This window comes from Colossoma macropomum, unplaced genomic scaffold (genome assembly GCF_904425465.1).
Source record: "Colossoma macropomum unplaced genomic scaffold, Colossoma_macropomum, whole genome shotgun sequence".
Classification (NCBI taxonomy): domain Eukaryota; kingdom Metazoa; phylum Chordata; class Actinopteri; order Characiformes; family Serrasalmidae; genus Colossoma; species Colossoma macropomum.
In genome coordinates, this window is record NW_023494791.1 from 21,812,543 (window position 1) to 21,831,189 (window position 18,647).

The following is an 18,647-nucleotide window of genomic DNA, read 5'->3' on the forward strand; positions in this document are numbered from 1 at the left end:
TTTTCAATAGTTTTTCTTAGGAAAAGCTGTCATGAATCCACCCTCAATATTGCAACGTTACAAATATCAAAAACTATGAATACCAGGCTTATTTATTTAACTCAGTGGCACTCAAACTAATGACACCCTCTTTGTAATGAGACATGTCATTGGTCAGTGCTCTTTAAGTACTGACTACATCCATCATAGCCTCAGAAAAGTATATTATGATATTTATCATGATAAATATATATTGTTTGTAGTTTATAGTGTTTGGTGTTAGGTGCTCTGCTAATCTCATGGATTAACCAGATGGTCTGTTTGACTGTTAGTATGTTTGAAGTATTGTGATTTCTTTATCCTGTGCTTTTCATTTGTGGCTGTATACGGGCACATGAGCACGTGCTCACATCTCTGCATTAGGAATCTTGCAGTAGACTGTGTCGAGGTGGACTGTGAAAGCCACAGCCTAGCGGCTCTGTTTTGTCTTGAGCAGTTAATTACTCTGATGACAGCTCTGTCTCCCTCCACCACAGGACATGCCATTGACCCCTTAAAAGAGAGTCCTTCAGAAGTGCTGTTCCAGAGAGCTTCCACTGTGCTCTCTTTAGGTGTTACACATGATAATGATGACACTCTTGGATACTGCAGCTCTGTCTGGGCTTTGTCACTGTCCATTTGACCCAACATGCCCAGATTGATTTTCTGTCCTTTGCTACATGTCTGACTGGGGTTGGACGCTGGCAAATGTATTACATTATCTGATATCTGTAAAAATGGACAAAAGTTCATTACATAGCTAAAAACAGTTCTGTCTGCTTCTGTCCATTTTTATAGGTAACAGCATGTCCTACACTGTCAGTCATGCAGTGTCAGTGTACAGCATCTCTGTTGAGGTCCTTGACAACTCAACAAAGTTTGAGGCAAGTACAGTGCCCTCCACAATTATTGGCACCCCTGGTATACATGAGCAAAACAGACTGTAAAAACATTCTGTATTGCTTATTTTTTTTCCTGTCTTTTGTTCAAAATATTAACAAAAGTCTTACCTTTATTTGAAGTATAATAATTAAAAAAAACCTAAATCTTATCCTGAAATACATGTTTTTCTTAAGTCTGTATGCCCAAATTGTTGGCACACATTGAAATTCCTATGAGCAAAATCTAACTGAACTGTATAATCATTTATATTTCATGTTTTAAAGTTCATCTGAGCAATTAGGAACACTTAAATGGTCAGCCATGACTTCCTGTTTCCTGTTGGTATCACAGACTCCATCAAGTACCAGCAGAACTAAAATCAATACCTGACTACCTCAGCCAGGAAGCTTAAACTGGGCCATAGTTTGGATTTTCCAGCAGGACAGTGATCCAGAGCACATCTCAAAATCAACACAAAAATGTTTCACTGACCACAGAATCAAGGTTTTGCTATGGCCATTCCAGTCTCCTGTCCTAAACCCCATAGAAAACCTGGGATGAGCTGAAAAAACCTCGGAATCTGAAGGATCTGGAAGAGGTTCAGTGTGGAGGAATGGTCTCAGATCTCTTGCCATGTGTTCTCCAGTCTCATTAAGCATTACAGGAGAAGACTCAGAGCTGTTATCATTACAAAGGGAGAAAAAAAGGGGGGCCAACAATTGTGGTGCACACAGATTTTAGAAAAATGTTTTTCATGATAAAAATGTAGGTTTTCTTTGAATCATTGCACTTCAAATAAAGGTTAGATATTTGTTTCTGTTTTAAATGAAAGTTCAAAAATATAAGCTATAAAGGTTTTTTCCAGCCTCTTTTACATATCTTTACCAGAGGTGCCAATATTTGTGGAGGGCACTGTATGTGAAGCAATTTGCATGATCTCAGTTGTTGAGGTGTAAGTAGAGAGGGGAGATATGACAAAAATGTCACAATACTTTGAGAAGTTTTCACATGAGATATACAAACACTATGTATATACCTGCCATCAGATGAGTACAATACACGATCAAAAGCTATAAATACAGTGATATGTATTCAACAGTTCACATACTGCACTGCACTAAATCCAGATTACCAGGACTAATAACACTCTTTGTAATTAAACATACGGTAGTTCAGTGTATCATAGATACTAACGGTATATATGATACACTGATAAAAGCATACTGTGATGTAATTTATCATGACAAGGGTAAATATCATAGTATTGCCCAGGCTTTTGGTAGAAGCTTCCGTTACTTGTTGTCTACATTAGCCTTGTAGTTCCATTGCAAAACTAAAGAAACACGCCTTGGCTGATCGATCACATTTAGGGTTTAAGTTGTGTAAATTGCATTTTTTGTCATCAATTCAAGATCTGACACTGTCAGACAGAGACTGTTTAGCAATTAATGGAAGCACTGAACCCCCTGAACTCTATTAACCAAGCCAATTTTAACAGGTGTGCCCTATAGCTGTTGATTTATGCATTTATAAAACAGATTCTATTTAGACACAGTGCTACTGTAGGCACAGTAAGCTTGTATCCTGTGTCGACAAATATTGTTAGATTTGATTGTGAGTCATGCCATTTCAAGTATAGGCCAGCATTTCTTGTTTTTACCTTTCAAATGGAAAATCTCAGCAAGATCAAGCATTCAACCTTATACTGAAGTGCATAATCAACAAATGTCTTTAAATAGAAGATAAATTAGATTCCATTTTCAAAGCAAGTCCACACAACAGCTACTGTAAATGCTCTGAAAGAAAAAGAGTTTGACATTCGACTCCTACTTCAATGTGCCTCCTGTTTCCTGAGTGCTTCTAATAATCTTAACCTCGCTTCTTTTAGAGGTCTGTTTTCAAATTACCTTGGATCGTGTTTAGTCGAGCGTTTGAGATGTGATTCTCGCTCATGGCCATCGCGCTAACTAACCCTCCTTCGTTAAAGAACTGTCGTCCAAATGGCAGCGGTCAGCAATGACTCATCTTCCTCTCTTGATTGATTTAAGTGCCGTGTCAATAACGAGCAAAACTCCAATTGGTACATAGAATGGTAGTTCTCTTTGGAATAATGTTAGCGTGTGAAGGGCTGTCCTTCTTACTTTGTACCCTTTTTAGGCCTTAGCCATTGAGTCATATTAGCTTTCTCCTGGATGGTTAGCATCAGTAGCGGATCACTGTCAGACAGACAGGCTAATTATAATGCAAACGACAGCTACCGCAGGCCTGCTGTATTAATTGCTTGTATGCTTTTGTTAAAGAGTGATAACAGAATTGAACTCCATCGTATGTTTCACAAACCTAATTATCATCACAGCTGTCTTCTCTGATTAATCAATAATAGAGCCAACTGATGTTTCTCACACTGACATGGAAAATGTCCTTAATTTTTGCTGAGAAAAAGAGATGTACTGAATGGTATTCCAGTAACATAGGATTGCGAGAGTGTCCTGTACATTGTGGCTAATTCTCACTTGCCTGCTAAATCTCCCCATCACATGATGGTACCAAGCTCGGAGGGTGAGAAATAGCATGTGCTTCCTCTAAGTGACTAGAAGCACCACCACATCTTTTCCAACTGGTGCTAAGATACCAGTTGAATGCTCTTGGAGGAGGTAACCCACACTGGCTATCCTACCCACCCAGGGAAAGCAAGGCTAGTTATGCACTCTTGGACTCCCAAATATGGATGGCCATGGATCACCGTGGTCAGTCTACCGACAATAGGGTCAGCGCTTAGACGGTTGTGCCACTTGGCAGCCCACTATTTTGTCTAAGCCTCTTCAACCATTTTCTTCTTGTGTTTGGCTTATTAAATACTAAGTATGAGTTCCAAATATTTCTAAGTTACCAATATGTAAAGGAATCAAATAGACCGCCCACTTTCTTGCTTATTCTTGTCATGCAAACTGGCATTAGTGCTTTTACGTATGTGGAGATTTTGTGGAGAGCTATAATAGCCTTGCTTTAGTACCATATAGTGAGAAGGAAAGTGTCTGACAGCTTGGTGGTGTCTAATGATGCATCCTGTCATTGTGCTCTCACACACTGGAACAGATTAGTGGAAGTTATCCTCTGCTGCAAGAGCCAATTCATTTATTTACATGGACAGAAGCCAATGCAAACATTCAACCTTCCTTTAGAACATACAACCATCTGCTTACTTAGAGAATTTATGTTGCAAGAAAGTAAGTGCCTAGCTGTGTACAGTATGTACCCTGACGTCCTGTATGTGTATGGACTTTCCAGGCAAAGTGAGGTGGCAGGACTTTGACCAGGACCTGTACGTGGGAGCTACAGTGGTGAGGCCGGGACAGGATCCCTACGCCCGAAACAAGTTCAACCAAGTGGAGAGCGACAAACTCAGAATGGACCGTAGTGTCCCAGACACTAGACATGACCAGTAAGTCCCAGTCCATTCAGTTGCTTTCAGGTCAGATACATCAGATTCTGTTACTAGAGAAGGAACGATGTAAAAACTTGTTTTCCAGTATCGACGTGAAAACCTTCAGTCTTAGCCGTAATCTTTACAGATCCATTTATTTAACTTTGAATGAAGCTGTTTTTACATGACACACTTACGAAGAGCACTTAAAAACAAAACGAGAAACAGTGCATCACAAAGCACAACCAAACAAAATCTGCAACCAAATCACAGCTGTGATGTTACTCTTGATAACACATTATCCAGTGTTTAATAGTTTTTCCAAGTAAAGAAAAATAAAAGCAAGAAAATAGTTATAAAATGTTTTTATTAATGCCAAAAAGTACTAACAATGCAAGTGATTATTGGGCCTTTTTCACCAACCATTAAAACCCACTTACTCAGTTTTCCTGAAGATTCATCAGTGTTTTCTTATGTGGGATTTGTTCTTAGGTAAGAACAGAATCTACACTCGAGCGCAAAGGTGTGAACAATTCTCTGGTTTAATAACACATCACGAATCTGACGTAGACTTTTATTTAGGACCTTCTCAAGAACAAATTTAAGAAAAAAACTTGAAGATATTAGTGAATGAGCCCCACTGTTTTAATTATTAGAATACTAGATTATTACTGTTGCTGTGCATTCTGATAATAAAATGTTGCCAGCATAATACCTAGTTACTGACATTTATCTGTTAACTTGTAGATTTGTTATTGTATTTTTGCATCTATTAGGATCGTCACTATTTTTTTGTGTCAGTACACTGTTACTGTCCTTGTTTGGAAGAAACGGTGATATACACATTCTTTTAGGCACAGAAGTGCTTTAGTTTAAAAGTGGATGTTCTTAATAACAGAAGATATAGTGCAGTTTAGCCCACTTCTCTGTAGCACTATGCAACGTTGAGCAACATGTTCTTGACTTTAGTTGAAGCGTCACTTAAGTGTCTGTTGCCCACCACACCCACTCTACTCTATGAATAGTGATGGTGGGGGAGATTAGGAGAAGTGCTCGGACTCTGCAGCCAATTTCAACACAGAGGAAGCCACATCACCAGATCAGGAGGTGCTTGTGTGGCATCCTGCTGGGAGAAATATAGAATAATCACTTTTTCTAACAAATTACACCATCAATCAGTGTCTTTCAACTTTTTCTAAATGTTCCTTGGTTCTCCACGACCTTGAGCTGTTTTTTTTTGAGGAATTAAACAGAGCAAGGCTGTTCACTGTGTTCTGTTTGCAGCTTTTCCTCTTTGCTGTACGTGTTACTAATTTGGGTCGCTCAGATTTTACACATCAGTTATATTTTCCGTGAAGGCAGAATCTATTTATAGTAAGGCTGGCTAAAGCTTACACAATGGTGAGACAATTAAGGAGGTGTAGGCAGCATGTCTTTTCTTTCAATTAGACTAGTAAAAAGTGGGTGCTGTTCATTTCAGGCCTTTCAATTGCATTTATTCTGCACCTCGGAAAGGGGTTTCTGAAAGACCTCACCGAATAAACATATAAGGGACAAAAGTTAAAGATGATTTTAAGACAGGGCCCTGATTATGTTCCTTTTGTAGATGGAAGCAGAGATGAGCTTTCCAAGATCTGCTTTTTTCTCTGAGATCTTAAACCGTTTGGCCCAAAGGCTTATTACTTCTACTACACATTACTGGGGAAGTCATTGATGTAAAATATGGCTCTTAGGAAATGGTCTAATGAATAGAAATGAGACTATAAAGAAGCTCTGTTCTCATTGAGTGGTAAGGATGACTCCCTGTCAGACAGAATGATGAGAGACAATTGTGTCCATCTCTTAGGTCACATAGACAGGATTTATTGTGTTCTGATGTTCTGTGTTGCTTTAGCAGCAGACTTTGCACTAGATGTTGGACCATTGCTGTAAGGGTTTGATTGCATTCAGCTACAAGAACATTAGTGAGGTCAGGTACTGATATTGGATCATTTAGTTCTGGATCACAAACGCCACTCCAACTCATCCCAAAGGTCTTGGATGGAGCTCCATCAATCCAGAGAACACAGTTCCACTGCTCCACAGCCCAATGCCAGGGGACTTTACACCCGTCTAGCCAACAGCTTACAATGACAGTGAACCTTTTGGGAGGCATTGAATTTGTGGTTGAAACGGAAAAGAGACACACTGCTGTAATAGGTTTTAATATCTTCACAGCCTGTACTGCGTGAACTGTCATCTTAACCTTCAGTACCTGCTGAAGCGCTCTAGTGCTTTGTCGGGTCTGGTCAGGTCAGGTCAGGTGGGTCTTAAAAAGTCTCTTTTTACTGCTTGCTTTCAGGTTCAGTGTCCTTGCCAGTGTTCATGCCGAAAGATGTATTTCTTTTCATCTTTTATGCATACGTTGTTGAACATCTGCGAACACTTACCTGTATCTGCATCTGGCAGCTGTCAGTTTTAAAAATGATTATCATCATGCATTTATGTCTGAGATTTAAGAATAAAGCTCTTACTGGGTTAAATCAGTAATGGTAAATGTCAAGGAAATGTGTTCATTCTACAGCAGGTCAGTTGTCTCCTGTCTCAGAAGCGTTATTGATGGTGCTTAAAGGTCCATAACTTAACATTTTTTACCATGAAGTTTTGAGAACTTGAGCTAACCTGCCTACCTCCCATGTAGCAGGTAGAAAATGGCAATGAATTGTTGGTCTCGAGAGTGACTGAGCTTGAGCTGTGTCTGTCGTCAGTTAGGAGATACTAAATATTGATGGCTAGGAAACTGGATAGGTAGATCGGTCAGACAAATTGGTAACGCCAGAAAGGTTTAGATGTTCATATTGACCATTGTAATTTTCAAGTTGTGATCATCTGTGTCTACTGCTCCCTGACTTTTACTAAATTTTAGTGTGACATTGTGACATCAGATCATAGTACAAGGCACAAGAAAATTCTGAGTATATCTACCTCTTAAAGCAAATAGCGGTAATTTTTGAGCATTAGACTGTGTTTCATCTCTGTGAGCTGGATCTTTTTTTTTCTTGCTATTCCGGCGAGTCAGGCTTTGTTTTGGCAGCAGGTATTCAGGAGCCCCCTTACCTCAATTGAGTATTTCTAACTGGAAAGGCCATGGTAGTAATTTTGACTGTATATATTAGACCGTGAGGAGTTTTGTTTCCTGCTATTCAGCCAAGGTTAGTCAGTAGTCTACTCACCTCATCTTATTTATACAGAATATCTGGAATAACTGGCAAATTCAGCTATCCAGAACAGAATAAAACAGTAGCAACAGAATGGAACAGGTCAGACAATACAGACTGGCAGAAATTGTTATAAGGTTTTGGTTGGCTGCAAATATATGGTAATTATGACACTATATCTTGACAAAGATGAATTGTGAACACTTGGGCAGCTATTAGGAGAAAGTATAGGGTTGAACATAATTGCTTTTATGTTTTTTGTGTTCACGTGTGAAAGTAATTCATTTGAAATCCAGTGCTTTTTACAGTAAAACACTGTGAATTATATAATCTATGTCGTCAACTAGTACGGCATGGTTATGGAATGATCATTAAATAATAAAACCCAATTTAAACACATGACCTCAATGACCCTTCTAGTAGTTATGGAATTATGGACTTTTGAAATGCTTGCACTCTTATACTTGCATACAATAACTATTATTTTTATGGCAATTAATCTTAAGGGAAAATTTCATGATCATGATATGCTTTGTGACATTGAGGGTGAAAACAGAGGTTGAAAACCAATATGTAATGAAATGGGGTCATGTGTACAGCTACAGTGCTAGTCCTGAGACCTATGGTGTTGAATTTATCTTTCTGTTTTAGGCTCTTTTGCACAGCATTCACGTAGTTGCATGTTATTTTTAGAGCTGATGGCTGCTTGAAATCACCTAAAGTTTTTTTTTTAGTTATTATTAAAAAGATACTTTTAAATTTGTTCAGACTTTTTGTCCTTATTTTGGCATTTTGACTGTTTTGGGACTAAACACACTTTCAACACATCCTAGATGGTCTCACTGTTTTGATTAAGGAATAAAATGAACTGGTTTCTTATGTACTCTTGATGTGAAAACTGTGCAAGCACAGTGGTGCGTAGAGTTAAATCTGTAGCGCAGTTCTCACTGGCAGGCAGTGTCACTGTTTATCTGTTGTGTTGCTGCTGCAAAGTGACTTTAGTTTTACGCAACCCCTTTTCTCAGCATGTGTCATGTGTCCTTTAGGAGGCAGCTTGGCAGGGAGACAGCAGAGTCTGTTTGTTAGTCAGTGCGCCTTGGACTCGTTATTGTTATTGTTCCTCTTACCAAATGCTTAAGTCTGTTTAGCTGCAGAACACTCCCAGGACTGCCTGATTTACTGCTGATATGCAGGACGCTTCGTCTGGAAGAAGGATGCCCTGCCACCAGTGCTCTACCAGACACAAAGTCTTTTCTGAGTATCACATGTCTGTCAGCCTTCTGGAATTAGTCTCTTGACACTGCCATGGTCATATTACCAGATTTGAAGACTCTGAAACATAGGAAGCTGCTGTGTGTTAACCAGTCAAGTGTTGTTTCCAAAAAAAACGAATGAATGGAGTAGGCCTGGACCAGAAATTGGAAGAGGGGTATTCATTAGGGATGTGTTTCCAGTTCAGTATCCGAATATTGAAATCGCTATCCAGGTTTTTCCATCCTACCCACCCAGAGAGAGTGAGACCAGTTGTGCTCTCTTGGACTCCCGGCCACGGATGGCAGTAGCGTCACCCGGGAACGAACTTACGATCTCCTGGTGATAGGGCCAGTCGAAGGAAGAGACAGGTCTGGACTTCATGAAGGCCAGTCAAGCACATACCCACATACAATTTTAAATGTCATCTTAATGGCATCATTTGTTGCTCCAAGATGTGTTCACTGTTAATGGTGCCTTCACATACTAATACCCCCTCATACCACAACTTTACACGTGCACCTATGCCATCTGGATGGTCCTTTTCTTCTTTGGCCTTGAGAACATGACATCCATGAACAATCTTAAAAGTCAACTCTTCAGACCACAATACATGTTTCCACTGTGCATCAGTCCATTTCAAAGAAGCTCGGCCCCAGAGAAGTAGGCGGTGTTTCTTATTGGATGTAACGACAAGTGGTGTTTATTGACAATGGTTTGCCTGAAGTATTCCATGTAGTGATCTTCATCATAGAAACATGGCAGTTTTTAGTGCAGTGCGTGGTTCTGAAGATGCAGCCGCCATTACTCATCTAGCTCAAAAATGTCAATTTCCCTTGTCTGTTTTTGCGTAATAACTCAGTTTTCCTCTTTTTTCCTCTATTTTGTGCTATTGATTTATATAGCCTCTTAACACTCGCACCTAAAAAAGTAATCCTAAAGCCCTGTGATAATTTTGGCTGAATTTATCATTTTTTTTCCTCCAATATTTAGTTACCTGCTGTTAACTTCTCAACTACTTAAAACACTTAGGAATAGTCAAATATCAGAATTAGTCAGAATGCAAATGCCTTATGTTGAGTCTACACTACGCTATTTTTAGTCCGATCTTGAACTCTGATTTGCCCCTTCTGACAAGTTTTCACAGTCTAAAGTGGTTTTCCGGGTCAAGAGCTATGATGGAGAGCTCAGGTGGTTGACTGTGCAGAAGTGATTGGAGGAATTGCGATATTTTCAGACAACGTTTGATTTTTACAACTTAAAACAATCACAAGTCCTGTAATGTGAGATGAACAGCGATGTAACTAAACGAGAGTTTCAGGCAAAAGCCAATGAGAGGGCTAGGAGAGAAGGGAATAAAGGCAAAGAGTAGAGACGTGTATGCCCACTGTGTGTGCAGTGGAGATAGAGGAGCTGCTTGTTGAACACAGACAAAGAGTCAGTCTATTTACAATTACAGTTCAACAGTCAGTTTGTAGTAAAATATTTCTCCAGCTGTCATTGTGATATCTGCATTTCTCAAACACATATTTATCCACAGTTTGTGTACTTGATACACTTCTTGTGTGTGCATAAAAGCACAAGCAGGGCCAGTTTAGTTTTGTTTGTGTTGTGTGATTTGGGGTTTTGAGTGCCTTCTCAAAGCCAAAACTTGTGCGTGATACCCTCTTTTTGCCTTATTGTCTAGTGTACGTGCCCTTACGACAAAAAGACAGAAATTCAGGAAAGATTAACGTTATACTAAAGATAGTATTTTTGTCCTTGAAAAAATGTCTGGGTGATAAAATTGGTCAAAAGAAACCGACTGATTCTGTAAAGAAATCAGAATCGCCCATAGAAGTTCATGATCAGTGCACCCCTATCCAGCTGTGCAGTAAAATATCCTAACTTTTTCTACCATCAGGTTATTATTAGAAAGTCTCTTGTCAAGATGGTGTAATTTACTGTCTTGAGGAAACCTAGTTCACAAGTGGAGTTTGGTCTTTGTCTTTACAGTGTATATATCATATTGTCCTTTAGAACAGTGAGTACAGGGCAGCTTCCTCTTGCCTCTTTCTTGAGTGAACAGTGGATCTCCAGGAACAGGGATGAGCCCCCCTAGTCTTGCAAATCACACCTCTGCCGCTCACAGAGAGTCTGGTTGGTTTCAGTGATGGACATGGCCAAAAACTGCTGACAAAAAAGTGGCAAACAGTTGCGCAGTAACACCAAACAAAGTCTTGGAAAGCGTTGGTGGACGGGACTATGTGCTGTGCCAAAATTCTTATTGTTATCAAACTGTTTCGAGTGAGAAACTGCTACTGGTGACTAGCTAGAAGTTAGCTTCATATTGATTTTTTTTTATTTATTCAGCAAAGACAATACAGATAAACATAAAAATACCACAGATATTACATATGAAAGGCTTGATCAACAAGATTCTTTCCTGTCACAACCAATGCATGAAAGTGTGTACACAAAAACATAGCAGTGTGGATAGCCAGTCAGAATTTAACTGACAAAACTCTGATAGTTATGCTCATTTCAATGTACAGTATTCATTATACAGTCTGTGGACAGAGCTTTTGCGTCTAGGCTCCTTCAGGTGAAGTACATATTCCACTTGGGACACGATGAGCTCATGTTTTTCTTTGGAATTCTGGAGGCACATCAGTCAGCATGACCGTCTGTTCATATCGTGCTCTTTTGCCCCTCATGTGCGACCTTTTTAAGCCTGGCATTTTCACAGCTCCCCAGACTGAGCAGAGCTTTGGCCCTGTTATTGATTGCTTTCACAAGTCCACTCATTCTGCATTCGAGAAGAACTGAAGTCTAGGCTTTGGCTTTGGGCTTTGGGGAGGACTTGCTGTTGCTGCCAGAGTAGTAGTCATGAAGTCATAGTCCACATCATGAGTAAACGTTTATTTCAGCTTTGTGGAACTACTACCTGGACCCTATAATTTTGACCTGTATTGTCCTGCCCACACTCTATTTTGGCCCCGTTTCCTCCTTTTGTTTCATTATCTTCCCGTCCACTCCCTTTACGTGAGAGCTAAGTTCTCGGTGATTGATGCATTTATTCTGGAACGTTGCATAATGTTGGAATATACATGTTTGTCAGTTAACATAGACCCTTGTTAAGTAAATGCCTACCTTCTACACATTAAAGCTTTATGTGATTTGGTTGAGCTGTTATAGGCAGCACTGGGTATGCAGATTTACAATGTCTGGCGGCACTGAACATTTAAAATGAATGTCAAACATGTTCCCTGCAGTTTTGGCATGTGAGGAACTTGCCAACTTAGTTTTCATGAGATTGTCTGGATTTGGTGCAGTTTTAACTGTGAATTATAGAGGACGTCATCATAAGCTGCAGAAAGGGCTTCTTAATGGTGCTCCTCAACATTGCCCTGCGGTTATTTTGTTTGCTAGATGGCCGTGACTGATATGTATTTGAAACACGGCTCCTCATGACCAAAACAGGAAAGCTAATTACTGTTTGGTGGTGCAACATGTTTTACTGTAGGCTATTTTAAGAGCTTTGCCAGAATGCAACTAACCCTGAATTCTTGCTCCTTAGCCAGTCCACCGATCCGAAACGCTTGTTGTAAGATATTTTCAACATGCACCAGTAAGCATGCATTGCTCTTAAATGTTTTCATGTTTTCTATGTTTTAGTACTACGTTTAAAGATTTCTTTGTTTTAATCATTCAGAGTAAACAACTGCTCTTTGGTTATTTCAAGTAATTAAGGCCTATACGTTGTTCTATCTGTAGACTCAAAAATGCCTGCAAGGTTTTATGTGATCGCCCAAGTTCTGCAGGAAGAAAAATCAGAATCTGTGTCTAATGGACTAATGTGATGGCTTGATGAAAGAGTTTTCAGATTGCTGCCTGATAGAGTTTCTTTCCGTTTTTGGGGGAAGGGAGAAAACAGAAATGCCTCATTGTGCAGATGAATAGACAAAGACACTAAGAGGAATTTGGGACGAGGCTCAAATTGGAAGTAGAAAAAAATGTATTTAACAGTACATACTGCTCATTTTGTGGAAAAGCTTCCAGTAATGGCCTAAATCATGTAATGGTTTTCTTGAATGGTCTCAGGTTCCACACAATTCATTCAACGTCCATTTTTGCAAGTACAGAGTCGTCACAGGACACAGCCAGTATGGAAGGGTTTTTATTGTTCATTAAATTAGACATTTAGCCTTTCTTCCTTATGCATCTTTTCATATTTTGTTCTTATTTTTCCCTTCTCCATTTTATTTGTCCACTCTAGAATGTGCTCTATAGCAGTGCAGGTGTATTTTGTAGAGACAGTGTATGCTGATGCTCCCGTGTGATTTCTTACTGGCTATTTGTGGTCAGCATTTTTTGCAGTGCTCTTGTATCTCCAGCTTGTTACCACTAAAGCAGTATGTTATGCTGTCCAGTTGTTATACGGATGCAGCCCAAGTCATAAAGGTGGAGGATGTCATAAGAATGTCAAACAGTGTCTTTTAATGCGTACTTATTATACTCGCCTGGGGTGGAGCTTGTGAAAGGCTGTGGATAAGGAGTGAAAATTCCCCTGCACATTTGTTCTTATATGCTTGAATTTCAAATAGAAAGTTTTCAAGAGAAGGAAAAACATTCTTAACTTTTAGTTAGAGATGGCATATCAGTATTGAGGGTATCGATATTGGTGTTGGGTCGACATCAACAGGAAATCAGATATCAAAGGGAAAATGAATGAATCTGGTCCAATTCTCTAACAAATCTTTCCTGACATAGCACACACATTGTGTAATGGGGTGGTGTTAGCTGTGTACTTTTAGGGTAGTAGAGTGTTTGAGTAGTTTGAGCATGATAACCTACTTTTAGATGCTCTTCTTAAGTGGAGGGCTTCGATTGAAAACAGCTCATTATAAAACTAAGCAACTTTGAAAGAAGAAATGTCAGATTGGTCTCTGTATCTGCTGATATTCAAAGTTTCAATACCGTTGTCAGAAAAGATAACTTTTAATATAAATTAATGTAATTACATCTTCTATTACCATTCCTATTGGTCCATTTATCATGAAATATTACAACAACCACCAGCAACAATGACCTCCAACTAACAAACAGCAACCTTTATTTACAGAGCACTTTTCATAGCAGCTCAAATTTCTTTACAAACAAATAGTGAAATTGAGTAATAAGTAAAGAGCAGCTGGTGTTTTCAAATGATGTAAAAATGCAATAAAAAAAACAAAAAAAGTATTATTATTAAATTTTAATTGAAATTAAGTTATTATTAATGTTTTTTTTTCTTACTAATTTTGATATGGCATTTTTTTAAAAAAATGTAATTAAATGTGACAATATTTGTGTGTAACAAACAGTTGAACGCAAAGGTTTGGGTGCTCTAGGTCAAATTACATGTTCTAAATGAAAATACACTATGTGGACAAAAGTATTGGGACACCTACACTTAACACCTGCAGGAACTTTTATGGCATCCCATTCTAAATCATAGGCATTAATATGGAGTTGGTCCCCCTTTGCACTCTTCTGGGAAGCTTTTTACAAGATTTTGGAGAGTGTGTGTGGGAATTTTTGGCTATTCATTCAGAAGAGCATTTGTGAGGTCAGACACTGATGTTGGACGAGAAGACCTGGCTCGCAATCTCTGTTCTAGTTCATCCCAAAGGTGTTAGATGGGGTTGAGGTCAGGGCTCTGTGTGGGCCAGTCAAGTTCTTTCACACCACACTCACCTAGCCATGCCCTTATGGACCTTGCTTTGTGCACTGAGGCTCAGTCATGCTGGAACAGAAAAGGGTCTTCCCCAAACTGTTCCCACAAAGTTGGAAGCATACGATTTTCCTAAATGTCTTGGTCTGCTCAAGCGTTAAGATTTCCCATTCACTGGAACTAAGGGGCCAAATCCAACCCCTTGAAAAACTACCCCCATAGCATTATCCCTTCTCTACCTAACAGTTGGCTCAATGCAGTCAGGCAGGTAACGTTTTCCTGGTATTTGCCAAACCCAGACTCATCCATCAGACTGCCAGATAGAGAAGTGTGATTTCCCGTCCCCCCCAACACTTGGTATTGTGCATTTTGATCTTAGGCTTGTATGGCTGCTCAGCTATGGAAACCCATTTTGTGAAGGTCCTAACATGCAGTTCTTTTGCTGATGTTGCTACCAGAGGAAATTTGGAACTTATTAGTGAGTGATTCATCAGAACATAGGCACTGTGCGCTTCAACACTCTCCGGCCCCACTCTGTGAGTTTGCGTGGTCTACCGTATTCGTGGCTGAGCTGTTGTTGCTCATAGACTTCCGTTTCACAATATTAACACTTACAGTTCACTAGGGCAGATCCTGAACTTAATAATTAGGAGGGGTGTCCTAATACTTTTGTCCATATAGTGTACATTAACGTCCTCTTCAGGGAACAAACTTAAATATGACATCTGCTTTTAACATATTGGGAAAAAAAAATAGATAAAATGCACCATAACTTTTGCACAGGTCACATTTTTGTTTGTTTTTTTTCCCTCAATATGTTAAATTCAGCAACAGTAACTGTGCATTAAAATGTGCAGAGTTGTGTTCCCTGTAGAGGATGTGTGAACCTATTCTCATTTCACATCAACATAACAATGTAATTTGACCAGGGGTGCCAAAACTTTTGCATGCAACTGTGTAGTATTCAGTTTTCCAAAGATTGTATGCAGACAATATGCTTTTTATATTTTGCACCTCCCACACCCGAATACAAACAAAAGAAGCAGACCGTCTTTTACTGCAGCGATGAAAATAACTTTTATTTGATCTTCATTATTAAAACAGCTTTTTTTGTGATGGTGCTGACAGAGAACACATGGTCTTTGTTTATTCCTGAGAGAGCGTGTGTCTGTGTGTTGTTACCTCTCGTGGCGGGAGGCTGTGTGTGTGTGTGTGTGTGTTAATGGGGATGTTTTTGGCAAGGCCTGCTGCTGTCTCAGAGGGGCCGGAGCCCACGTCTGCCGCTCAGACAGCACTGCAGCTTTAATTAAACAGAAAAGCACACCGGCAAATTAATCTTTAATGCTGAAGGTGAGAGTGTCTAGAACTGCCATATTTGTGGAGGCGTTTAGCTTGGGTTTGTGTGTAGATACAATGACCCTTGCGTGTTTTTCTCTCTCTCTCTCTCTCTCTCTCTCTCTCTCTCTCTCTCTCTCTCTCTCTCTCTCTCTCTCTCTTCTCTCTCTCTCTCTCTCTCTCTCTCTCTTTCTCTCTCGGTCTTTAATAGATTCTGTCCCATATGTTAATGTGTATGTTTGAGTTGGCATTCAAGGTGCTTAAGAGAGGTTACAACCTAACAAGAAACGGCAAGTCATTAAAAAACATTGCGATCCAGTAAACAGAGCTCAGAGGACTGCATTATGAAATAGCCACACAAAAAAAAAACATGGTTACAGGCATCACATTATCTGAGTTTTGGCACAGCAGAGTTTCTCAGGGAGCTGTTGGATCCGAGCATGTGTTTCAGTAACAGTGGCAGTGTGAGAGAGCACTTTCAGACTCGCTGTAAGGTAGCAGGCCTCCCCAGGAGAAAGGCCCGGGAAGCATGCCATTGGGACTTGCTCTAAAAAGTGCCTGTCCTCTAGTCAAAGCTTCTATTCTATTAATGCCCTACTGCACAGTACCACCCCACACTGCTGTCAGCATCACAGCGGTGGAAACGTGTACTGCCCCCTCATGGCAGGATGGAGAAAAATTGAGGGTCATGCAGATGGACAGTTATCTACTGGACGTTCCAGTCGAGGTTTTTTGCACCAATGTCAGTCCGAGTATATGTACTGACTTCAAGCTCATGTTATTACAGCCACACAGTGCAAGTTTTACATAGGTTTAGCATTAGTTTCGCATTAAAACCAATTTTAATTTAGATAAGACATGATAGGCTGCCAGTTACTTTGAAAAGCTACAGTAAAATCATGCAGTTTAGCCATTTCATTTTCCACTTGAGAATGTGTCAAAACTGCCCCACTGCAACTTTGAAACTGGCCATTAACTTCTGGAAACATGCCTGACTGCCACAAGTTATGAGTAATGTCTGCTTGTCACCTCTATGACAGTGGCATATATGGAGTGCTATAAGAGAGAGCTTGATGGTAAAACACCCATTAAAAATGGCTTAAATATCCTTAAATGGCTTATTATTATTTAGACTGATATTTGAGTGAAATGTGTTTCCACAGTGCAGAGTTCACATCTTTCCATTGAAACACACAGGCTCTCTCAGTACATTTGAAAAAGGTCGTTACATAGCAGCTTAATTTTTGTAGGTTGTTACATAGCAGCTTAATTTTGTACGCCGAGTGAGCTTGAACCTATCAGCCCAATATGCTGAAATATGCTAATGAGAGGATTATGATGATGTGTCAGGAAACTTGCTTACAGCTACAGGACATGTCTGTGCTAACATAGCTTACTTGTTTGAAATGTTTGGACTGTGCAGTAAACAGCTGTTGATAACTAAAATTCAGATTGTGTCAAAGTTATATTCCACATCTATTTAATAAACTGTCAAATACAGCGCCCTCCACAAATATTGACACCTCTGGTAAACATGAGCAAAATGAGCTGTGAAAAATATTCTTTATTTCTTATCCTTTAGATCTTTGATTCAAAATATCAACAGAAGGAAAAAAAGAAGCACAATGATTGAAAAAGACCCTCAAATTTTATTTGGAAATAAATATATTTCTCAAATCTGTATGTGCCACAGTTGTTGACACTCCTTCATTTAATACTTTGTGCAGCCTTCCCTTTGCAAAGAAAACAGCTCTGCGTTCTTGTAATGCTTAATGAGACTGGAGAACAGCATGGTAAAGGCTCTGAGACCATTCCTCCATACAGAACCTCTCCAGATCCTTTAGATTCTGAGGTCCACAGTGTTTACTTTCCTCTTCAGCTCATCCCACAGTTTTTCTATGGGGTTTAGGTCTGGGGACTGGAGTGGCCATAACAAAACCCTAATTCTGTGGCCAGTGAAAAATTTTTGTGTTGATTTTGAGGTGTGCTTTGGATGATTGTCCTACTGAAAGATCTAAACTACGGCCCAGTTTAAGCTTCCTGGTTGAGACAATTAGAAATTGATGCTGGTACTTGATGGATTCTGTGATGTCATGTATCTAAGTAAATTGTCCAGGGCTTTTGTAAGAAAAACAGCCCCACAACATCACAGATCCACCACCATACTTCACAGTGGAGATGAGGTACTTTTCTGCATGGCTATCTTTGTGTCCACACTAAAGTCAACTCTGGTGTTTGTTGCCAAAACTCTACTTTGGTCTCATCTGACCAGAGAACACAGTCCCACTGAAAGTTCCAGTAACATTTGGCAAACTGTAGGCGCTTGAGTTTGTTGGTCCTTGACAGCAGACTCTTTCTTCTGGCAAACCCCCCAATCAACTTGTGGTGTTTGATTGTAGTTTGGGAGACATTCTGACCCCAAGACCTGACTGTCTGTTATTCTGTGATCATTGGAGATTCACTCAAACAATCCTCCTCACTGCGAGGGGTCAGTATAGACATACATCCTCTTCCCAGCGGATTCTTAACGTCTCCAGTTGTTTTAATCTTCTTAATTATTGCTCTGATAGTGGAAATGTGCATTTTCAACGGTTTACCTACTTTCTTGTAGCCATTTCCTGATTTCTGCCGCTCAACAACCTTTTGTCACACATCATTGCTGTATTCTCTGGTCTTTCTCATAATGATGCATAACTGAGGGAATCTGGTCTGTGTTTCATCTCATATATATGTTCCCCAGTGAAACAGGGAGTCATGGCTGACCATTTAAGTGTTCCTAATCGTTCAGGTGAACTTAAAAACATTAAATATGAATAGGAATATACTTGTTAAATTTCACTCTTAA

The 18,647-nt window shown here is 39.6% G+C and overlaps 1 protein-coding gene across 5 annotated transcripts in view; it reads left to right on the forward strand.

Moving 5' to 3' along the window:
- The window catches only part of galnt2 (UDP-N-acetyl-alpha-D-galactosamine:polypeptide N-acetylgalactosaminyltransferase 2), a 105,351-nt gene that overhangs the window by 55,027 nt on the left and 31,677 nt on the right, over positions 1–18,647 (forward strand). For 4 of the 5 annotated variants that reach the window (XM_036574402.1, XM_036574403.1, XM_036574405.1 and 1 more), the window contains one exon: positions 4,189–4,342. In XM_036574402.1, coding sequence (XP_036430295.1) covers positions 4,189–4,342 — 154 coding nt within the window. Of the gene's footprint in view, positions 1–4,179; positions 4,343–18,647 lie in introns of all 5 variants that reach the window. The other variant, XM_036574404.1, reaches the window with a different exon arrangement.